The sequence below is a fragment of the Papio anubis genome, chromosome 9 (assembly GCF_008728515.1).
Source record: "Papio anubis isolate 15944 chromosome 9, Panubis1.0, whole genome shotgun sequence".
Lineage (NCBI taxonomy): Eukaryota > Metazoa > Chordata > Mammalia > Primates > Cercopithecidae > Papio > Papio anubis.
Window position 1 is genome coordinate 97,301,912 of NC_044984.1, and position 25,120 is coordinate 97,327,031.

Sequence of the window (25,120 nt, forward strand, 5' to 3'; positions counted from 1 at the left end):
GAAAAGTTTGTGGGTAAGAAAACGGAAAAAAAGTTCATCATATTCCATGTCACCCTCAGATTTGACTATTACACTGATCACTATGTGGCTAAATAAAGAGAATTTCAGGAATCCAATGGGAAGAAAAGAGCACATCATATCTCCCTGAGGAATATCATCTTTAAATCAAATATTATGGGCCAAGCTAGGTACTCGGACAATGCAAGGATGAATAAGATATTTCCCGCTTTTACATTAGCCATTCCTACCCTAATCAGACCATTTTTAATGGCTGCCTGATGATCTGCTGCATAAATGCAGTCATAAATTCTTTAACCAATACTCTAGTGATGGATATATGTGCTGCTTCTTGTTTTTCTGCCACTAGAAATAATGGACAACATTATACATAAATTTTTGCCTACTTGTCTGATTTCTCAGAATAAATGCCTAGGGGTCAAATTGTTTAATCAGAAACTACCCTTTAAAGATTATTTATATATTGTCCCATTGCCTTCCAGAAAGACTATACTCATCTCTTCTATCTTTCCACTAGAAGATCCATGTTTCCCACCTGTACTAACTTTAAGAATTTTCAATATTCTTGACTTGACAGATGAAAACAGCAAATAACTCATTGCTCAATTTTTTTATTTAATTGCTGATGACACTAAACATTTTTCCTAGGTTTAGTAGCCATTTGCATTTTTTTAATGAATTATCAGTTTATACCATTTTTTATCACAGAGATTTTTTACTGATTTGTAATAATTGTTTATATTTTCATATTAACTCTCATATGTGTGTGTGTGTGTACATATATATGTATATATAAAAAATTCAAACTGACATTTATTCTTGACTATTCTTAAACACCTCAGTGAAAAAACAATTCTTAAAATGCTCTCAAAAAGTGTTGGAACATCACAAGTATAAATAGTCTTAGAGTTTTTAAGGAATGTAGCTGTGATGTATTATCAGAAAAAGGCAATAACTTCTTTCTCAAAGGTAATAACTGCCTGCGTATCAGAGTTTGCTTGATGTCTCAAATGCTCCCTAATTGTAGAACCAAATTCCTTAGACTCTTTTGGATTACTATGGCATCTGCTGAGTGCTAGATGCAAAATCACCAGACATAGATAAGCGGCACAAGGTGGGTTGTATAATTTGTCCAAATGCATCCCCTAAAAAAATTAGGCTGGATGACTCAAGAGTTTTATTTATATCTGTCTTGTCCCTTTCTGAGAATAGGCTGTGGGGGACTGGAGCTCATTTGTAATTATGCCACAGTTTTCTTGCAAAACCTGGACTCTTTACACTGGTTCTGAAGCAGAAATGAACTAAAAAATGAATGTTGGTCAGCAGCAACACTTGGCAAAGTCTACTCAAATGCACTGAACCCCCAACACAAAGATGTCAACTTGCAGTCAGTGTTTTCCTGCTGGAAGCACTTGCTAAGTATGGAAACACCCCACTCCCACATTCGTGCGAAGAGCTGGGAAGCTGCTTTCATTGTGGAACGTACCTCAAAATAATAAGAGCTATTTATGACAAACCCACAGCCAATATCATACTGAATGGGCAAAAACTGGAAAAATTCCCTTTGAAAACTGGCACAAGACAGGGATGCCCTCTCTCACCACTCCTATTCAACATAGTGTTGGAAGTTCTGGCTAGGGCAATTAGGCAAGAGAAAGAAATCAGGGGTATTCAGTTAGGAAAAGAAGAAGTCAAATTGTCCCTGTTTGCAGATGACATGATTGTATATTTAGAAAACCCCATTGTCTCAGCCCAAAATCTCCTTAAGCTGATAAGCAACTTCAGCAAAGTCTCAGGATACAAAATTAATGTGCAAAAATCACAAGCATTCTTATACACCAATAACAGACAAACACAGAGCCAAATCATGAATGAACTTCCATTCACAATTGCTTCAAAGAGAATAAAATACCTAGGAATCCAACTTACAAGGGATGTAAAGGACCTCTTCAAGGAGAACTACAAACCACTGCTCAGTGAAATCAAAGAGGACACAAACAAATGGAAGAACATACCATGCTCATGGATAGGAAGAATCAATATCGTGAAAATGGCCATACTGCCCAAGGTAATTTATAGATTCAATGCCATCCCCATCAAGCTACCAATGAGTTTCTTCACAGAATTGGAAAAAACTGCTTTAAAGTTCATATGGAACCAAAAAAGAGCCCGCATCTCCAAGACAATCCTAAGTCAAAAGAACAAAGCTGGAGGCATCACGCTACCTGACTTCAAACTATACTACAAGGCTACAGTAACCAAAACAGCATGGTACTGGTACCAAAACAGAGATATAGACCAATGGAACAGAACAGAGTCCTCAGAAATAATACCACACATCTACAGCCATCTGATCTTTGACAAACCTGAGAAAAACAAGAAATGGGGAAAGGATTCCCTATTGAATAAATGGTGCTGGGAAAATTGGCTAGCCATAAGTAGAAAGCTGAAACTGGATCCTTTCCTTACTCCTTATACGAAAATTAATTCAAGATGGATTAGAGACTTAAATGTTAGACCTAATACCATAAAAATCCTAGAGGAAAACCTAGGTAGTACCATTCAGGACATAGGCATGGGCAAAGACTTCATGTCTAAAACACCAAAAGCAACGGCAGCAAAAGCTAAAATTGACAAATGGGATCTAATTAAACTAAAGAGCTTCTGCACAGCAAAAGAAACTACCATCAGAGTGAACAGGCAACCTACAGAATGGGAGAAAATTTTTGCAATCTACTCATCTGACAAAGGGCTAATATCCAGAACCTACAAAGAACTCCAACAAATTTACAAGAAAAAAACAAACAACCCCATCAAAAAGTGGGCAAAGGATATGAACAGACATTTCTCAAAAGAGGACATTCATACAGCCAACAGACATATGAAAAAATGCTCATCATCACTGGCCATCAGAGAAATGCAAATCAAAACCACAATGAGATACCATCTCACACCAGTTAGAATGGCGATCATTAAAAAGTCAGGAAACAACAGGTGCTGGAGAGGATGTGGAGAAATAGGAACACTTTTACACTGTTGGTGGGATTGTAAACTAGTTCAACCATTATGGAAAACAGTATGGCGATTCCTCAAGGATCTAGAACTAGATGTACCATATGACCCAGCCATCCCATTACTGGGTATATACCCAAAGGATTATAAATTATGCTGCTATAAAGACACATGCACACGTATGTTTATTGCAGCACTATTCACAATAGCAAAGACTTGGAATCAACCCAAATGTCCATCAGTGACAGATTGGATTAAGAAAATGTGGCACATATACACCATGGAATACTATGCAGCCATAAAAAAGGATGAGTTTGCGTCCTTTGTAGGGACATGGATGCAGCTGGAGACCATCATTCTTAGCAAACTATCACAAGAACAGAAAACCAAACACCGCATGTTCTCACTCATAGGTGGGAACTGAACAAAGAGATCACTTGGACTCAGGAAGGGGAACATCACACACCGGGGCCTATCATGGGGAGGGGGGAGGGGGGAGGGATTGCATTGGGAGTTATACCTGATGTAAATGACGAGTTGATGGGTGCAGCAGACTAACATGGCACAAGTATACATATGTAACAAACCTGCATGTTATGCACATGTACCCTACAACTTAAAGTATAATAATAATAAATAAATTAAAAAAAAAAAAAAAAAACGTGAAAATAATGATTATTTACTACAGCTTCTCAATTTCAATGTCTTTAAATAGTGATATTTTAGTTCTTATGGTTATTACAAAAAAAGTCATTTATTTTAGTTGGTCCTCTAACATAAATGCCTGGCAAATTATCTGCTACTTAGTCAGAAAGTGTGTGATTTCCTTGGTAATGCTATTTATTATGGAGAAAAACAAGGAGTATTGTATATACTTTATTAAAACAAACAGATAATAGGGGTTACTGCATATTTAAATAGACAGAAAGTATCTGAAAATATAACTTAAATAACTCTAAAATTTCAAAAAATTAAAATTCACTGAACTTGTGGTTGAAGAGGTTTATCTATTTCCTGAATCGTTAATGGTATAAAGTTCAAAAGAACGGTAGTGATGCCTTTTCATACTTAAGTATCACTTTATAGTACAGAATTCTTTTCTGTGACCATCCCAACAATCCTTTGAAAAGGTTAAGGGAGACATAAAAAGGTAAAAACAGAGATGAAGGTGCTTTGCCTTAAGCAGCTAGAGAACAAGGCCCATTTTTTTCCCTAATCTCAGAGTCATTAGTTTTTTAACCACACTGCCTTTCCTGCCAGGCATACATACAGTGAGCACTCCACTAAAATACTAACTTTTATTATTATTACTACCATTATGTCAAACACAAATAATTAAAACCTCTGGATGTAGTAAATACAATAAGTAACCTCAAACAGGCTCATGGTGCAGCCATTATTTATGGCTTCAACTGCAGGCAACACACCCTTGAGGACTGTGGCTAGGGAAACCCACAGAGGGGCCCCCATTAGGGAGAGAGAAAATAGTGGGGAGGCAACGCCAGAGAGACAGCGGCAGGTCTGAAGCTTTCTCTGGCAAACAGAGATTACTTGTTAAACAAAGCAAAGAGCAATGTCATCCTTCTTGGCTCAGGAAGAAAGAGAATGGGTAGGTTCCACCTACTATTTACCTAAGATGAAGCTTCAAAAGAAGACATAACCAATTCCTGCCTTATGCAGAGCTGAGAGCACAGCAAATTCAAGAACCAAGAATGGACACACCTCTGGCATGCTTATTTGTGGGAGAGTTCGGGAAGGAAGGGGAGCAGGGAAGAAGTTCTGGGAAGCAGACCATAGGATATAGTGCTCTTCACTCATACCCCACCCCTGGAAGCATCCACTTCCACAGAGAAGTTTCTAGCTTTGAGGATAACAATAAAACAATTTATGTTTCATGACTCAGTTTTTCTAGTGTTAGAGATTTAACTTATGGGAAAATTCACATAGCATTTCACCAAAACTTCTAAGCTAACTAAACTCCCATAATAGAGGAATGATGAAGTGGACTGTGGTATAATCCCACAATGGAAGATTAGGCAATCATTAAAAAGTGAGTAACAAAAACAACAACATGTATTAAAAAACGTGTCGGTAAGCACTTCAAGACCTGAGTGCAGTGGCGGTCTCCAGATGAAGGGCTTAGGGGTGATTTTGTTTCCTTCTTTCTCTTTTTTTAAAATCATAGTTCAACTTTTTTGTTAACATTTATTGCTTCTTTTTTTTTTTTTTTTTTTTTTTTTTGAGACAGAGTCTCGCTCTGTTGCCCAGGCTGGAATGCAGTGGCACGATCTCAGCCCACTGCAAACTCCGCCTCCCGGGTTCATGTCATTCTCCTGCCTCAGGCTCCCGAGTAAGTGAGACTACAGGTGCTTGCCACCACGCCTGGCTAATTTTTTGTATTTTTAGTAGGAAAGAGGTTTCACCACTTTAACCAGGATGATCTCGATCTCCTGACCTCGTGATCCACCTGCCTTGACCTCCCAAAGTGCTGGGATTACAGGCGTGAGCCACTGTGCCCAGCCACATTTATTACTTTTATAATGAAAACTTAACTTTATTTGTTAAGTGGTTATAATGATAACCATTGGGGTAAATACTTATGATAGGTATAGGTATGTGATTATTAAAAAATGTTTAAAATATTATGCCCAGGCTAACAAATGGGGGGTGGGGCGTGGAAGTTATGATGAGATTATATGTAACTGCTACTTACTTGGCAGAAGTCTTACATGAGTGAAGTTTCTGGTTAATTACATACTGAACATAGAGCTGAATTGTTTAAATCATTTCTTTCCCATTGGAATCAATTTGTTAATAAACAACCCTCCAGTTTGGCATGTAATTTCCTTATTGGCATCTTTCTAATTTACTAGTATGGATCCTTAGAAACCAATAATTTTGATTGCTAAGAGAGCCTCGAAAGTTAATTTACAAGCCTGATTAGGATCATACTTTTAACAAATGAATTTTTACTTTTCAACAAGTGTCTGTGTAGGTTTACAAATTGACCCATATACATTCACTACATCTTTGCTGAGGGATAAAGAAAGCACTCTTGATACTACTCCAAGTGGACATCTAGGGGAAGGCAATAAAGGCTTGAACTTTTCAAAAACAATTTCATGATTTGTCTAATATTTAATTTATGCATAAAAGATGGCAGCATAAAACCTTGCTTAATCAGGATTCAAACAGAAGATACAGGCAAGGTGAAATGAATCACCAATTTTTCTAAGTATTCACCAGAAACCCCTTTCTTCTCTTATCCTTTAACAAAGTCTTTCTAAAGGGGGATTGGTCACAAGTAAATAAAACTATAGAAACAGACTTCATAATGGTGAAAAGTTGGCTTGTCTTTCTGGATCTTCTCTTGACCAGAAACTGGGCACCCCGTCTCCTCCTCCTCCTCTATTTTATTTATTGAAAAGAGAGAACAGTATCTTGCAAGTATGTGGGCTATCTGAGTTCAAATTTTGGTTCTGCTACTCACTACCTTTGGATATATTAATTGGCCATTCTGAAGTTGGTATTCTGTGTTTAAAATTAAGATGATAATATTACCTGGCAGCTTAATGAGAGTTTAAAAAAGCAAAAGCACCTAACAATTTTTGTCTGCACCTAACAATTTTCGTCTTCATTAATAGATATTCAGTAGGTATTCCTTACACTCTGCCTCCTCAACTTGGTATAGATGCTCATTTCTCTGAAAGATGGAGCACATTACATTTTATGTGTCATTTTATTCTTCAATATTTGTTTCACCCTAAATTTTTCTCAGCTCTTTATTTTTATTTTTATTTTTTTTGAGAGCACACTTCGAAAAGAAGGAAGGCCTAGGCATCTTTTGAGATGAGAATAGACTGGCAAGGGAGAGCTTCTTGGACCACTATGTGCTACGTGCTGTTGTCTTGGAGTAAACCTAAGTGAAGTTATGTCCTGGCCTGTTTCAGAGGTTGCTGGGGACAATATCAAAGAAATTTACAAAAAAATGTCCTAAATCACCGGTCTTAGGTAAATAGACAGGAACGTTCAATACTTCATTCAGTTAAGCACCTTTTTTGTGTTAACCACTGATCTAGGTGCTGGGGTGTAACAGTGGGAAAAGCAGAAAAAAAAATCTCAGCCCTCGTGAAGCTTTACGTTCTCGAAGGAGGAGACAGATGGTAGGTATGGTAAAGAAGTAAAATATATAGTCTTCAGATGGTGGTCAGCATCACGGAGAAAGATGAAGCTGGAAAGGGACTGGCTACACCATTGTTCATGGAGGTGCTATTTTTAAACAATGTAGCGATGAAGTCATAAAAAAATAAACAGGTAATGTTTAAGCATGAACCTGAAATCAGTGAGGGAGAAAATCGTGAGGGAACAGCCAGTGCAAGGGTCCTGGAGTAAGAGAATGCACAACGTGAGGGCAGACCAACAAGGAGGCCGGTGTGACTGGGGCAGAGTGAGCAGGAAGTGGGGGTGTGAAGACACCAGGCAGAGAAGTTACCAGGAATAGATTATGGAGGGCCATCCTGGCCATTATAAGAAGCTATGCAAGGTAATTAGGCAGAAGAGAGATATCATTTGATTCATGTTTTAAAAGACGCATTCTGGCAGCTGTTTTAAGACTAGACTGTAGTGGGACGAGACAGGAACTGTCTGGGGCAACAACATTTGGAGTGAGATATGGTAGTTGCAAAAGTTGGAGAAGTCGCAAGGAGATACTGATGGAAGTTCTTACATGTTTCACTGATTTCCTCTTCCAGGAGGGCCAACAATACCCCAGTTGACCAACAATATGGAAATTAAACCCACTGGCATTTATAGGAAACTAGAAATATTCAAGAAAGTATGAGCAGCACAATTAAATTCTATAGGGAGCTCAAGATTATCCCCCACTCTAGTCTGGAGGAGGAGATCTTGGAGAGATGCAAGCTGGACCTTCCATGGGATTCTCACCCCAAAGACCATCTTTTGGGATCTGATTCCTGCTTCCTTTTGGCATGTCTCTTGTGTGATTCTTTGGACATTTTTTTCTTTCAGCCACCTCCCTCTTTATGAGATTATTTCTTCCTCCACTCTCCCTTCCAGGTAGTTTGGGCTGCCTAACTCAGAGAAGACTCCTTGCAGGAGAGAGCCAGGGCTGCAGCCAGTCTGAGGACAGATCTTTTGGAAGCAAAGGTCTGTCTACTGTACAAATGGAGGGTAAATTCTGAAGCAGTTTTTGGCTCTAAGTGTCTAATTCCTGCAAGCTTGTCTAGTCTGAGCGTCGGTGTCTTCATCAATTGAATGATGCTGTCTTTGAACCTACCCATATACGCCAGAGACGGCCTTGGAGCTCAGAGCTCTGTATATCTGCTTGTTTGTTTGTTCCCTTCCCCAGAGAATACATGCTAAGGCAAACAGTGTACTTCCCCCAGAAGCCTGCTTCTCATTTTTTATCCCATTACTAAGCCACTTAGAGTAAAGATTCTCAGGAGACTATTTTCCTAAAAGGCATGGACACGAGCTAGCAGAGGCTAAAAATATAGAGCGCTACAGAAAATGTTTAAACCAATGCATAAATAATTGAAAGTTAGAACAATCTACTGAGATCAGTGGGATGTTTGTAGGTTAGCAGGTAAGGGTTTTGGTATACTCCTAATCATTTGGCTCCAATTCACTGGAACTTCTACTTCTTATCTTAATTTTTAGAATGAGGAAACCTAGCCACTAAAAAGTTAAATAATTTTCCTGAGGTCATCAAGCTTACAGGTTATGCAACTGGGTTCTGAATCTAAACAGTTTGATTCTAGATGATATATTCTTACTCCCAATGCCAGGTTAACCCCAAACCTAGGTTATCGCTGATAGTTTGGAGTTCATAACTGTAAAACAGCATAAGTTTAGTGGAACACTGGTGCCTGGAAGATATTAACAGATCTTCCCTAAACAAGGTCCCATGGTAAATACATATAGGAAATGCTGAGTGAGATTACACTGAATAGGTTTCCTCTCTGCAGAACTTCTTAGAATCTTTAATAAGTTCATGTGTACTATGGCTCTCTAAAACCTAGATGTGGAATTTTTCAGATATAATGACCCTTGGAATTCTTTTCTGATAAAACATCTACTATCATACCAATTTTGCCAAAAAAAATGTTTAGGAAACACTGCTGTAAAGTATAGTCTAGATTATTTCATTTGTTTTGCCACTTATTTCCTTTAATTTCATTTTATAGGGTCCAGAAATGTGTTGTAAACTCCACAGCTTAAAGGTCTTGTCCGTATTTTCATATATGACTCACTTCTCCACCTCATTCACAAAGATGTTGGGAGAGGTGTAAATACACAAGCACACTATGTGCACCACAATCCCCCACTCTGCCAAGTTATTTTTCTTCTGGCAAATGGCTCCACACCAGCTATTATTGGCCATTGCCACTTTTCTATAAGTGTTCATGAACAATGCAAGTCATTCATTCTAGATTTTCATTAAAAAAAAAAACTTTAAAATCAAGGTTTTCTACTCTCCCTAGTCTTCCAACATCTTTCTCATCTTCACGCTTTCTTGAAGATTCCTAATGGGGTTCATAGATCACACATGGAAGGGGTAAAGGAATAAAAATTGTGTGAGCATCTTCTGTGGCCTCAGAGTCACACTAGGCATAGCAAGATCAATAAGTTAATCACTGGCAGATCTGGGATTTAGATGCCCAATATCAAGCCTATATTCCTCCTACTCTTTATATCATAACATGGGGCTACTATAATGTTTGGTACCAAAGATATGAATTCATCTATGGGCAAATAGTGATCTCTTGATTCCTCATAAAACCTTGGCCCCAGATAGTTCCCTGATTCACCCCTTTGTAAGTAACAGATAGGTGATGGGGTGAAGTCACTAGTCCAAGGACAGAGTCCCAAGATCTACCAGCCATGCTTCTCTTGGTTCTCAATATTTTGTTTCAACATTCGCAGTTTAAAGATAATTCTCTTTACAATGAAAAGAGATGCAAAATAACTGCTGTGCCATTCTGCTTTCTCACAGCAATTGGTTTTTCTCTGATTAAAAAATATATATAAGCCCAGAGGTTTTAGCATAATAGACCTAGGTAAATTTCTGAAGTACTACCACCTTCTCTACCTTAGACAAGCTACTGAGTCTCTGAGGTTTAGTTTCCTCCTCTCTAAAATGGGTATGGCATCTCTGACTCCCCATAGCACTGTGATGAGTATTAAATATGACTTAATTCATGTGAAGTGATAACACAGTCTCTCATGCACAGCAAGAACCCCTTCCCAGGCAATAGCTTAGAACAATGGTTCTCATTCCCGACTGGGCATCAGAGTCACCAGTGGAGTTTAAAAAAAAATTCACAAACAAACAAAAATCTAAAACCATGAAAAAATGACTGAAAATGTTGATTATATCAGAATTTTAAATTTCAACATGACAAATTATACCATAAACCCAAGTAAAATGAGAAAGACTGGGAGAAAATCGTTGTAACACACGTAACAGTATTCAGAGCATATAAAATGTCAAAAAATCAGTAAGAAAAAGGCACATTTGCCAAAAGACAACCATGTGTAGACAAATCACAATTTACAAAAAGACAAATTATAAATGTTATGAAATATGACCTACATCTCACTGATAATCAGAAAAATGAAAATTAAATAAATAAATTACTGCATTTCACTCATTATATTGTCCAAGATTAAAGGCAATAATAAGCATATATTCTTAAATCTATAGAGAAATCAGTATTCTCATGTCGAACCAGTGGGAGTGTAAATTCTGACAGGACATTTGGAGAAATACTTTGTAGTTCTGATTAAAACTAAAGATGTCCATATCCTAGGACCAGATTCCACTTATAGGTATCTACTCAAAATAAATGTCTGCATATTACTTACCAAAAAAATTGAACAAAATACTGCAGAATTGTCTGTGACTACAGAAAACAGAAAACACCATGGATGCCAAAAATAGAGGGATGATAAATAAAATATGATACACATATATTAAGAACTATACTTCAGAAGTTAAAAGTTATGAACCTGCTCTAAATGTGTTAACACGTATACATTTTTAAATGTTGCATTCACGAAATATATATATAGTAATTCTTACTTAACAGTTAATAAACATTCTGAGGGTTTTACATGCATTGAGTGATTTAATCTTTAGAACTACCATATGAAGCAGACACGATTACTGTTTCCATTTTACAGATGAGGAACTGAAGCACAGAGAAGACAAGTGACCCTCTCTAAGCCACAGCCCTACATACATGGAGTCCATCCTCTTGGCCACTCCATTGTGCTCACTGAAAGAGGTTGCAGACCAATGTGCACAGTATGACATTTGTCAATATCAACATACTTTTCCAAAGGCCTGGAAGGAAATATGCTAAACTCATAATGATGCTGTCTTGGCTAGAAAGTTTGTAGAATGATCAGGATAGAGGAGAGATCAGAAAAGACTGTAGCTTTATCTTCTATTTTTTTTTTCTTAAGAAACAATATGTTAATTTGTAATTTTTGAAACTGCAATTATACAGGAAAAATTGAAAGTGATATGTCAAAATGTTAACAGCGGTTGATAATAGATGGAAGGAATATTAGTAGTTAATTGTCTTGCATTTAAATGCATTTTTCAATATGAAAGAACAAATACCCAGAGACAGACACTCTTGCCCCCTTCCCCCAAGAATGGGAGACTGGGACCAAGATATTTGCATTTTTTTAAAAACTCCAGAGTGATTCAGATGTTCAGAGATATCTGTATTTGGCAGAGGTGTGGGGTGCAATAGAAAGATCATGGGTTTTGGAATCTGAGATTCAGAGTTCAGTGCCATTTCCACTGCACATTAGCTGTGTGATCTTGAGTAAATTACTCAGTCACTCTGAACCTCAGTTCCCTCATCCATAAAGTGAGAGTACTACCTTCACTTAGTTTAATGCAGATTAAATCAAGAGTCATATGTGTCCAGCTCATTGCATAACATGGTTCTACAAATACTAGAATTTGATTCTTTTAACGCAGCATCATTTTTTTTGGAGGGGGGGGTGCAGGGGGACAGAGTTTCACTCTGTTGCCCAGGCTGGAGTGCAGTGAGGTGGTCTCAGCTAACTGCAACCTCTCTCTCCCGGGTTCAAGCAATTCTCATGCCTCAGCCACCTGAGTAGCTGGGATTACAGGAATGCGCCATCATGCCCAGATAATTTTTGTACTTTTAGTAGTGACAGGGATTCGCCATTTTGGCCAGGCTGGTTTGAATTCCTGGCCTCAAGTGATCTGCCTGCCTCGGCCTCCCAAAGTTATGGGATTACAGGTTTGAGCCACCATGCCCAGCCTTAACTCAGTACTTTGAGTGATTGTAACATTTTGCCAGGCTGTTACTAAGGTGAGAAGTATACTGGCCTATATAATGTCTACAGCAACTTTTGAAGTATGCTTGGAAAAAAAAATCAATACTCACTAGCAACCCTTCTTCAGTCACCCACTATAGTGACCTCTGTTTCCTCTTCTGTAAAATGGGTGTAATAACATCACTTACTGACCTGTGTAGTTGAGTTTCTGGATAACGCTTCAGAGAGTTCAACCAAAGTTCACACACATTCATGTGACCCCCCCCACACCACCACCACCACCACCACCACCACACACACACACACACACATCTTGAGTGCATTCCATCCAGTTCTGATAATTTAGTTACTTGTTGTTTATTTATTAGGTTGAAAACATTCTGTTCATTTACTATTATTTAATCTATTAACTCTGACTTAGGCCTAAGGGGCAACCTCTCAAGGAGAAAACGCTGATTATCTAATACAAAAGCTAAAAAGTTAGGTGCATTTTACAGATACATTCTTTCTCATGGACAGTTTGTTGCTCAGAAAATGCTGTCCCTCTTCTCTACACTCACTGCTTGCTCTCACTCAGACATAAATTCTCCTCCCCCAGGTTTAATTTTTTTAAGGCAATTTTTAAAGAAAAATTTTGATTTATGAAAAAATAGAAATGATAGCACAGAGAGTTTCCACATAACCTGGACTCAGTCTCCCTCATTATGAATATCTTACATTAATGTGGAACACAGGTTACAATTAATGAACCAATATTGATGCAGGTTGTAAACTAAAGACCATACTTTATTCAAATTTCTTTAGTTTATATCTAAAGTCCTTTGTCTGTTCTAGGATCTCATTCAAGATACCACGTTACATTTAGTCCTCACGTCTCTCTTTTTTTTTTTTTTTAGACGGAGTTTCACTCTTGTTGCCCAGGCTGGAGGGCAGTGGTGCGATCTCGGCTTTCTGCAACCTCTGCCCCCCTGGTTCAAGCAATACTCCTGCCTCAGCCTCCCAAGTAGCTGGGATTACAGGTGCCCACCACCACCCCCAGCTTTTTTGTGTTTTTAGTAAAGACAGGGTTTCACCATGTTGGCCAGGCTGGTCTTAAACTCCTGACCTCAGGTGATATGCCCGCCTTGGCCTCTCAAAGTGCTGGGATTACAGGCGTGAGCCACCGTGCCTGGCCCGAGTCTTCATGCCTCTTTAGGCTCCTCTCGGCTGTGAAAATCGCTCAGACAGTATTTGTTTTTGATGACCCTGAGAGTTTTCAGGAGTAATGGTCATGTATTTTGGATAATGTTCCTCATTAGGATTCATGTGATTTTTTCTCTCATGGTTAGATGGAGGTTATGGATTGTGGGGAGGAAGATCACAGGGGTAATGAGCCATTTTCATCCTACCAAGAATTCATACTATCAACATGACATCACTGATTATGTTAATTTTATTTTATTTTTTTACTATTAAGGAAAGGTTTATTTTAATACTCAGTTTCTTTTTGAACAATGTTGATTTTGGTCACATGGCTGAGGTGTCTTTGTCACATGTCACCACTGTAAAGAGACTTTTCCCCTCCTTCCATGTGGTACTTTTTGGGAAAAAAAGTCACTATAAAAACCCACTACTTAAATTGTTTGGAATTCTAAATAGGAGATCTCTTTTCTCTACTTATTCATATATTCAATCACAAGATTTAATTATATTTAAAAACTCAGGGTAAAAATTAATCAGCTCTGGCCAGGCCTGGTAGCTCATGCCTGTAATCCCAGCACTTTCGGAGGCCAAGGCAGGCAGATGACTCGAGTCCAGGAGTGCCAGATCAGGTTGGGCAACATGGTGAAATCCTGTCTCTACTAAAATTATAAAAATTAGCTGGGCATGATGTGCCTGTAGTCCCAACTACTCGGGAGGCTGAGGCATGAGAATCGCTTGAACCTGGGAGGCAGAGGTTGCAGTGAGCTGAGATCGCGCCACTGCACTCCAGCCTGGGTGACAGAGTAAGACCCTGTCTTAATAATAATAATAATAATAATAATAATAATAATTGGTTCAAAAAGTGAAAAGATACTTTTAAAACATTTTTTAACTTAAAAAATGTATTAAAAAAATTTTCTTTAGATTGAATTTCATTCTTAATTGAACACAACATATATAAAACTCAGGTTCTGTTGAGGATATAAACATGACTCAAGGTTCCCTTCTTGAAGAAACCATCCTCAGGGCTAGACATAAATGTACACACTGAGCAAACAAGGAAGTGCTGCAGTTAAACATAAGAAGTGCTTTGGGAACACTGAGAAGATCGTAATTAATTCAAGGAAAGCTTCATAAAAGAGGTGTGAGGTCAGGGCCAGCTTCTGGGATGTGCAACCAGTGTCCAGTGTCGGCCCACAGGAATCACACTTGGGGTTTCATGTTCATCATGTTCTTTGCAATCTTCTTGAAATTTGTTTGTGTTTTTTTTGTTTGTTTGTTTGTTTGTTTTGAGACAGAGTCTCACTCTGTAGTCCAGGGTGGAGTGCAGTGGCGCGATCTGGGCTCACTGCAAGCTCCACCTCCCGGGTTCACGCCATTCTCCTGCCTCAGCCTCCCGAGTAGCTGGGACTACAGGCGCCCACCGTCATGCCCGGCTAATTTTTTGTATTTTTGGTAGAGACGGGGTTTCACCGTGTTAGCCAGCATGATCTCCATCTCCTGACCTCGTGATCCGCCTGCCTCGGCCTCCCAAAGTGCTGGGATTACAGGCGTGAGTTGAAATTCTTAATAACGACTTTTGAATTTGTGTTTGATAAGCAAAGTCCAATGGGACAATGAAGCACATGCTAGGTATTTGGAGACTCAGCTCATGTGTAATCACACCATTTGCCCTCTCCTTACCTTCTCAGCCATGGTTCTAAGGGCTTGCTTTCAAGCTTGTTGGACCTCTGGGCCCACACAGCCTTCCCCTCCCTGGTCTTACCTCACCACCACTACTGCCGTTTGCCCAGCGTCATGACCAGGAGGCATGGCCTTTGCGGGGAAGCTCATATTCAGCTGCCACTCTCCCCCAACCCTGGGAGATCTGGCAGGGGATTTGGCGGGTGGTTTGGCTTTAGGCAAGCTTTGTTTCCATTCTCCATCCAGAGGTTACAATCTCTTGGGGGATAGCTTGTCACTGTGGGTTGGTGCAGCAGGCCCACGGAAATGAAACATGGATTTCTCCATCCTTGGTAGAGGCTTAACTGTCAGCCCAGCACTGGCTGGAGAGGGAACCCAGTAGTTAGAGGGCCACTGTGCCCAGGGAAGGAGAGCACAACTAAATGGCAAATCTAAAACACCATAACAGGACATGAGAGAGACCACAGAAGACAGGACAAAGTTATATATTTTAGTACTTTTAACAGCGTTGTTTCCTGTTTTTGAGGAAGAGACCCCATGTTTTCATTTTGCACTGGGCCCTGCAAACTATGAAGCCCATTCTGTCTGGGGCAGTACTGAATAGCAGTTAAGAGTGTCTGTAGGTTCTGGAGTCAGAATGCCTGGGTTTAAATGATGTCTTCAGTATTTACTAGCTGTTTGACCTTGGGTACATTTACCTAATCCCTCTAAGCCTCGGTTTCTACCTCTGAAAAATGGGAGCAGAAATAGCTCCTACCTCATGTTATTTTCATAAGACTGAATAAGATCATGTCTATAAAGTTACCTTTTACTGAGATAACTTCTCATGCTCTGCCTTCCCTCCCCAGCTACTCAGAATATTTGCTTCCCCTGATAGATCCTAAAGGAGGCAGTTTCTCTTCCTTACAATATCTGTGTATCCCCCACCTTCCTCCCCACCCATAGTGCTGAGAACATCATAGGTTTTCACAAGATATCTAATCATATCCAGTCATGCCACAAAATGATTTGTTGATTGCATGCCCAAACACACTGAGCACTAACTATGTGCACAACCCTGACCAATGTGCTACCCCTGCCTCCCAATCAGCTAGAGAGGTCACAGGAATCTCAGTATAAAGCAATGCATTTTCAGGTGGGACGAAATCCCAGCAAAAATATTAGCATAGTACTTGGGAGGAATCTGGATGAGGAAACCTATTTGGAATTCTGTGAAGTTTGGCTGCCCAGCAAACACCCAAATCAATATTTCCTAAACTCTATTCCAAGATGTTAATAAATGTTCTTAAAATAAAAAAGGATCCACAGTCAAGTAAATTTGGAAAATAATACATACATTTCTCTCTTTAAACGACTTAGTATAATTAGTTTTAGAGACTCTAAAAGTTCTATAATAAAGAAATCAGGTAAAATAATATGCCCAAGTTTCCCAAGTTTATTAATTATGGAACCACTTTAATCATAAAACATTTACCAATGTCTTGAAGAACATTAGCTATTTTCTAAAACATAGTTTTGCGTTAAGCTGCTTGAAGCAAGGAACGGTGTCTTGCATATTATTTTATACCTACACATAGAAGACAATCAATATTAATTTAGTGAATAAAAGAATTAATATGTATTTCTCATTTTTGTCTAGTCTTTAACTGTAATCGTATGTGACACATGTGATTACATGTTATGTGAAATGTAATCACATGTGTCACATATGATTATAGTTAATCACACATGTGATTAGGCATTTTACAAAACACATTATTTCATCACAAAGTTCCTGTTGAAGCTGACAAGACACATATTATCAGCACTATATTATGAATGGAAAAACTGAAGCTCAGACAGATTGAATGACTTAGCTAAGGTCACACAGTTGGTTAATGTAAGAACCTGAGCTGAAATTCAAATCTGCCTGTTCGAGATCATGTGTTCTTTTCATTGCATCTAACTAGACAATAACATGGAAGTTTGCTACGACATTATCCAAGACAAACATGAATGTAGCACTGACCTCAAATAAGCGCAATACTTTGGCCAATGCACCAACTTCTTCTTTGAGTGAGAAGATCAGTGATATGGCACCATTTTGATTGGCGTTGTCTTCAATATAGCTTGTTTCCTACAGGATAAGATGCATTTGGTTAAAACATTTTCCACAGTTTAGCAATTCATTCCTATTAAACCTCCATGGACAAAGCAAACATGAACTCTTTCTTCTAGTTAAATCTTGCAATACAACGAGCTATATATATTTCATACAGAAATATGTAGTGTGGTGGAAAATAAGTAAGTCCAAGGCAATTAAATGATCAATGATGCCACTGAGTCAGTTGTCAACTTAAGGAAGCTTCAATTATTCATTGATGTAACCATTCAATCCTGTAAATCCGATACTTTTAATGAGCACCTACTAGGTTCCAGACACTATTTGGGCTCTGAGAAATTTAAAGATGAGTAAGACAATGCTCTATCTTTTAGGAGCTCACAATCTAATTTAATAGACACATACATAACAAACTGAAAGATCCTTAGAGGTGATATAATATGGTTTATAAAATGTCCCAGAAAGATACTGAGAAATACAGTGTGGAAAGTACTAAAAATGGAACATACACAGGCTTTTGAGTCCTAACACCTGGATTAGAATCCTCTCGCTTTCATTTTCCAGGTGGACTACTTTGGGCAAATCACTCAGCTTTCTTCGTTTTCTCATCTGTAAAAGCGTGCTAATAACAAGCTCTGTCAAAACAGTATTCAGATGATGAAAAAAGGAAAAGAACAGTTTAAAAAGAATTTTGAGAAATATATAAAAATGATGAAAATATTATAAATACACAAAAATGACCTCTTGACCTTTGGCAAAGATCTCGGGACACATTAACTTGCTCCCATATGCTGAGATCTGAGATATCCAGTTGTTGAAAAAGAGCCACAAAATCCATGAAAGTATACAAATAATCCATTAGAAAATAAACTTAGTCTTAAACTAAATCTAAAAGAATGTCCAGGATCTAGCACTTACTGTGTGCATGTGACAGAAAACCAAGGTTGGGGTTAGGACTGACATTCCAGAGTTTGCTAAAACATTAGCCTAAGTTTTAAAATAATACATAAAATTCTATGTGTGCCCACAATAAACAGCAGGTACCTAAAACTGAGAAGAAACAAATTTGCAGAACAATTACTCTCTTGTAAGCAAGTTAATGAAATTAATGGAATGGATGTTACATCATCTCAATGAGAGAAGGCTGTGTTAGGAAACTCTTAGTGACTCAGAATAACAAGCCCTGCATGAATACTGATGACCCTTAGCAAAAAATTCTTTCAACTCAGAAAATTCAGAGTTTTGCCAAAACATCCCCATGAAACTGAGGTGTGAGGGAAAAAACAAATTTATCAGCAAGAGTGATTATAGGGAGCTTCAAATGAAATGGAAGACTAAACCGTTAAATATCCCTATTTTGATCGTGATGTTATCTTTCTAAAAAACTGCTTAATACCCCATTTATTTAGAGCCTATAATTTCCGGGTATTATAATAATCACTTGATTTGGATTATCTCATGTAATTCTGGCAACAACCTAAGAGGTAGGTTTTATTAGGCACCAAGTGCCTCCTTTTATTGATGACAAAATTAAGGCTTAGAGAGGTTAAGTAACTTGCCTATATTACACAGTTAGCAGTGGAGCCAGGATCTGAAACCAGGTCATGTGATCTCTGCATACTGTCCATGAATCACAATCTCTTGCAGCCTCTATTCCCCTTCCCCCTTTTAAACCCTGCCAGAAAGGTACAGATGAGTCTCTGACTTCAGTCTTCTTCCTACCAAAGAACACTGAGCCTTCTTTCCAGTGTCTGTGAAATGACAAAAGATATTCCTGTTTCTAGTTCACTTGGCAACACTTTTCTCCTGTTGGCTTCCAAGAAAAGTAAGATATTTCTGATACACGTCAACAGGTGCTACCTTTGACTAAGGCAATTCAGACTTGAATGTACCTGGGCTAAAGTTGAGTCACCTCCCAATCCCCACCCCACTCCAGTGTGTGTTCAGCCAATCACAAGTCTGATCTCGTCTTCTCCAGAAATGCCTCTGGACATCAGGTCCTTTCTTCGTTCCCACTGCCATCACCTGAATCCATTTCTTAGTGGCCTGCATGGATCCAGCCTGACATTTTTCCTCGTGTCCTTCTTCTACTTAGAATCCCTCAAACACTCCCTCCCCATGGCTTCTTGCTGATGTTTGGCAGTTTCTGGGGTACCTTATCTCTGGAGGCCCACTACAGAACCTCCTTTCCAGCCAAGCTGCTTTCTTTCTTGCCTTTTTAGCTCCTCATTAGAGTAATCACCAAATTTCCCTTTCCAAGATCTCACCTTCCTTAAAGGCTCTTTTGGATCTCACTTCTCTTGGGAAATGTTTGTGCCCCTCAGCCCAGGTGCACAATCACTTCTTTATCTATGCTTTCCACTTGACATTTGATGCCCACATGGTACTTTATAATAATTAACCAACAGAAATTGATTTGTCCTTAGTGCTCATCTAGTTAAACTCCCTCACATTACAGGTGGGGAAAACTTAGAGCCAAAGGGAGAAAGTAACTCACCTGAAGCCACATAGGTAGTGGAGGCTGGTCAAGAACTCCGGCTCCTAATTATCAATTGTTCTATATAGTTTCCTTTGCTATGGACATAATATGGGAATTTAGTCCTCTGTTTCTTGCAAAGTAAAAGATTTACTCTGGTCCAGTCACCAGACAGTCAATACCACTGCTAACAGCTTATAATGCAGTTCCCTGGGCTTTACCTAAACCTATTAAATCAGGTGTCTTAGAAACTGCCATTTCAAAACCATCCCGGGTGATTCTTAACCATAGAAAATTTTGGAACCATTGATAAATATGCAGCCTATTTTTTTGAATTATAACTTTTCCCTAAAATGTGTCTGCAAATTCACATTTACTATATAACAAGACACTACTTTTGTGTGTTATTAATACAATTTGTGGATTCTCAATCTTCTAAGTGCTCTATAAAGAACTTTAAACCCCCATCCTTTCCTGATGAGCTCGCTGCCCCTAATCGCTTCCCACAGTTGTGGGGACCCTATTGCCAGCAGCAACAAAACTATGTGGAGGATGGAGCCAGGACCTGTTCTGGGATCACTCTGACTCTCACGCTGTTCCTCTGTACAATAAGTTCTATCTCCTAAGAGCCACGCACCATTTTCATAAGAAGTTTTTTTTTTTTAAGATTCAAAAAAAAAAAAAATCAGTCCAAAGTTGGGCAGTCTTTCTAGTTATATTAACGTTAACATCAACCATTCTTTTCTCTTCAGCCTCCCTGTTCTCTACTGACAACTCTTCTCCCTAATCCTACAGATGACAGGGCGCTGCAGACTCACATTACTTCCCGGGTCTAGCTTTATGACTGAATCTCAGAGTCCAGGAGTAGACTTCTTGCCATGGGTAAATATATAGGTTACATTAGAGAATGTATTCTGCAATTCTTCACCTCAAGAAAATGCCAACAAATCCTGGAGAATGGAATATACCTTGGGCATTATTTCCAAGTCACATTTAGGGTTCTTTCACATTCCATGCCCAGGGCTAACTCTTGGTCATTTTCCTCTCTGCTTAGTTTCTGCCTCCCTGGTCTGAGTAAGTTTCTGTCTGAATTCTCTTCATGCCTCATCTTCTTCCCATAATGAAAGGAGGATACTTACTCACAATTTTGCCATTTTGACACCTGGCTGAGAGCACTTTATAAATATTACAAAAGAAATCTAGAAGGACTCCACATCCCACCTCAGATCATTAGGGACCAGCCCCTTCAGTGTACAGAAAAGTAAACAGACAACAGAGAGGGACAGTAACTTGTCCAAAGACACACAACTAATTGGTGGCAGTTCTGGAGGCCAGATCCCCAACCCCCTAAAGCAATGGTCACTCATTCCTGTGAAAGTCACCCAGGACAGATGTTCTCCCACTTAGAAACAATTGTTGAGGACATTTGTCTGTTGACTTCCTGGACATTCCCATCAGCTTCCAAAGAATTCAGACTTCTTACTGAGCTTAGGAAACCAGGAAGCACCAGCAGTCTTCAGACCTCTTTCTCTGGAGGCCCAAATTCCCCTACCTGAGCAGCTCAGGCTGCTGTGGCTCACCTGTCCAAAGTCAGAGAGTTTCCTGACCAAGCCTGGGTTTTCCAGGACCGCAGTGGACATGCTGGCTCCCCGGGAGTGAGGTCTCTGGCTTTTTAGGGCCTCAGGTACAGACAGGTTTGCAAACAGCACGTGGGGTTGAAGGTTTTAACCTCGCATTAGGGAGGAGACGAGAGTTACAAAGGGTGTCTCTTGCGCAGTGCATCTCCGCACAGTAACGCCCCTCGTGGGCGTTGTCCTGACGCAGGAGGCCAGGGCAGCCGGCCCGATGCTCCAGGTCACCTGCCCAGGACAGGCCGGAGGGGAAGGGCTAAGGGAAAGTGTGGGGGATGCGGGAGGCACCACTTGGCTGCCCGCCCTGGGTAATGGGAAGACACCAGGCAGCGACCGGCCACCCAAGCCCCAGAAGGTTTAGGCACTTCCGGGACTCTCGGAAGCCTGGGAAGCGGGTTCTCTGCAATTGGAATAAGCTTGCGACCGTCTGGTATAACAATTATATGAATAATCCGCCCCCCTTACCCCCAGCTGAAACAGTCAGGATTCTCATTTAGATTTTTGTGGTTGTTTTCCCTTCTGTTAACCTCTAAGCACAGTGCCTTGCTGTGCGCTGACTTCAGAAAACTACAGCTAGAGGGCACGTGAACGCTGAGAACAGCAGGTAAAGAGCAAATGTAAGAGCCATCTGGGTTTAAATCCAGCCTGGTGTTCTCCAGCTGTTCGCATAACTGCTCCTGAAGCTCAGAAAAGAGGGTGGTAGAGCCACCTTGCTGGAAAGTTTTAAGAATAGGAATAAAGAAATGCATTAAAATTTAGTGCAGTTCTTCCACATAAACACTCAGTAAATGGAAGATACTGTTTAAAAGCATGTCCACATAAATTTGACAACAAATAACTACTGAGACCTATACTGTGTGCTTGGTGGTGTTCTAGTCTTTGGGAATACAGCAATGAACAAAACAGACTCTGCCTCCCCAGCCATGCTGCCATTCTGGTGGGCAGAAAATAAACATATAAATAAGTTTAGGCAGGGCTAAGTCTTTTGAAGAAAGTAAAGTAGGGGAATAGTATATGAGTGAGCTGGTGGGTTTTGGCCAGTGGTCTTCAGATAGTCAGGAAGATGTCACTAACCACACTTTTAGAGGAGAAGACTGAGGTGAGGCATTAGTGACCAGCAGGTAAAACAAAGTATAAAAGAATGCTGGAAAGCAGGTTCAGAGGTTCAGAAAGGATGTAAAAACTCAGTGGCCTCAAGCCTTGAGTGCCTGCTTAATATTTTCCCAAGAGAAATTAATGGGCTGTAAGAAAGTAAGCCAATAATAAAGGTTGCTGGAAACCCGTCCCTCTCCTCCCACTGTTCTTTGACCAAGCATCTGACAAAAAAAATAAATAAACAAAAATAAACAAAAATAATAAAAATTCAGGTTTAGGATTCAAAACAAGTGGTTTAACTCTTGGTTCTACCACTGATTTGGTCAAGCCCATACTTGTTTTTTCTTTCTTTCTTTCTTTTTTTTTTTTTTGGTCTTTAAAATGAGAATTTTAAGGGATATTTAGGATTCCTTAACCCTCTATGATGTGCCAGACTTTCTACTGTCTGCTAAGAATACAGATATAACAAGTGTAATTTCTGTCCAAAAGGAACACTTAGGGGCCTGATGAATATTTCCCATAGTAAGTTGGAAGATCAATGTTGTTAAATATTGAAGGCCAAGATCTTGATTTCCATCCTCAGGAGAATGTATTCTTTATCTGACTCCAGTGTTTTTCAATGTAGAAGACATAAAACATGTTGTATTCCTCAGCCTCAGGGTTTTCTTACAAACTTCATTTCATCTCTTGATGCTACTTGAGGGCAATGAATGTGACAGCTCCAAAAATATTACAGGCATGCAATAAAGAAAAGCAAACAATGTTATCTACTTATTTGCATGCACACTCTGTCTTAGACACTGTGCCAGGCTCTCCACATGCATGGTTTCACTTCTTCCTCTCAACAATCCCATGAACTATGCACTCCCTCTTAATAGGCAAGAAACTGAGGCCCAGGAAGTTTAAACGAATAGCCCAAATTCAATCTATATTTCGCCCAACACCAAGCCACTGCACTGGCTCTCAAATACTTTTTCTTTCCTGTTTGAAATGAAGACAACATAATTTTTAGGGCAACAAAATGATAGCTTTTCTTTCTTCTCCCCATAACAGCTGAAAATGCAATTCTTTTTTCTGATTTTTAATTTTTGTGGGAACTTAGTAGATGTATGCATTTATGGGGTATGTGTGACATTTTGATACAGGCATGTAATGTGTAATAATCACATCATTGAAAATGGGGCATCCATCCCCTCAAGCATTTATCTTTTGTGTTGCAAACAACCCAATTATACTCTTTCAGGTATTTTTAAATGTATAATTCAATTATTTTCACTATATTCACCCTGTTGTACTACCAAATACTAGGTCTTATTCATTCTTTCTATATTTTTTTGTACCTGTTAACCATCTCCACCTCGCCTCCAGGCCCTCACTACCCTTCCCCACCTCTGGTAATTATCCCTCTACTCTCTAGCCCCATTAATCAAATTGTTTTGATTTTTAGACCCCACATATGAGTGAGAACATGCGATGTTTGGCTTTCTGTGCCTGGCTTATTTCATTTGACATAATGACCTTCAGTTCTGTGCATGTTATTACAAATGACAGGATCTCATTCTTTTTTATGGCTGAATAGTACTCCATTGTGTATAAAAGTACGTCATTTTTTTTAAACCCATGTTGATTGATACTTGGGTTGCTTCCAAATCTTGGCTATTGTGAACAGTGCTGCAACAAATATAAGAGAGCAGACATCCCCTCGATATACTGATTTCCCTTCTTATGGGTATATACCCAGGAGTGGAATCACTGGATCATACAGTAGCTCTACTTTTAGTTTTTTTTGAGGAACTGCCAAACTCTTCTCTAAATGGTTGTACAAAAATGGAATTTTTAATCCTATCTCACATAAAAATGCCCCAAATCTAGGTTGAGAGGAAATCACACTTAATCGTCTGCTAACTCAGAGAAGAAAATCTAATCACTTCTTTTAAAAAAATTATTCTGACAAAAAGGAAACATTTAGTTATGCACTAAGATAAAATTAAGAGATTGCTTATGCAATAAACTTGCAGATGATTTTTAAGCTTTTTGTTCAATTTGGATGGAATGCAGTGTGTTGCTATAACGAGGATAGGGCTGGATACTAAGGAAATTGAGAAAAAAAATGGCACATCTAGAAGAAGCATCCACAGTCAAATCAGTAGACCACTGAGGTATTTTTTTAAGACTGCATAGAGGTGGGCAACATGTCGCAAGATGAGAAGTTGTGTACTTGGCAAACTTAGAGCTGACCTTCACTGATTTGGAAGTTGAAGATTACCCAACCATTGCAGGTTTATCAGTTCTTTCTTGTTTATCTTCATGTGCAGAAGGTTGAGTTAATCATAATCCATGAGTTCATGGCACAGAAACAAAACCTACATGACCTATCTCTTGTTGTTTTATTCGTTCTCTTTTATCATAATTCCTCACTCTCATTGCCTTTCCCCAGAGGTAACTTCTCTAATATGACATTTGGCCTTGAACTTGTAAAATACATAGAAATGTTTGTGCATATCTTTCATCTATTTTTCATGGATATGTGATGTGGCATTACAGATGTACTATAATCTATGGATGTACTGTAGATTT

The 25,120-nt window shown here is 39.1% G+C and overlaps 1 protein-coding gene across 2 annotated transcripts in view; it reads right to left on the minus strand.

Annotated features, from left to right (window-relative positions):
- Positions 1-21,917, minus strand: part of PAH (phenylalanine hydroxylase) — a 74,738-nt gene extending 52,821 nt beyond the window's left edge. Inside the window, exons 1-2 of one of the 2 annotated variants that reach the window (XM_021922819.2) lie at positions 21,398-21,917; positions 17,249-17,356 (exon numbers count right to left, since the gene is read on the minus strand). In XM_021922819.2, the coding sequence (XP_021778511.2) occupies positions 17,249-17,356; positions 21,398-21,457 (168 nt within the window). In that variant the 5' untranslated portion in view covers positions 21,458-21,917. Of the gene's footprint in view, positions 1-17,248; positions 17,357-19,838; positions 19,866-21,397 lie in introns of those variants that run through there. The other variant, XM_021922820.2, reaches the window with a different exon arrangement.
- Positions 21,918-25,120: the final 3,203 nt, after the last annotated feature.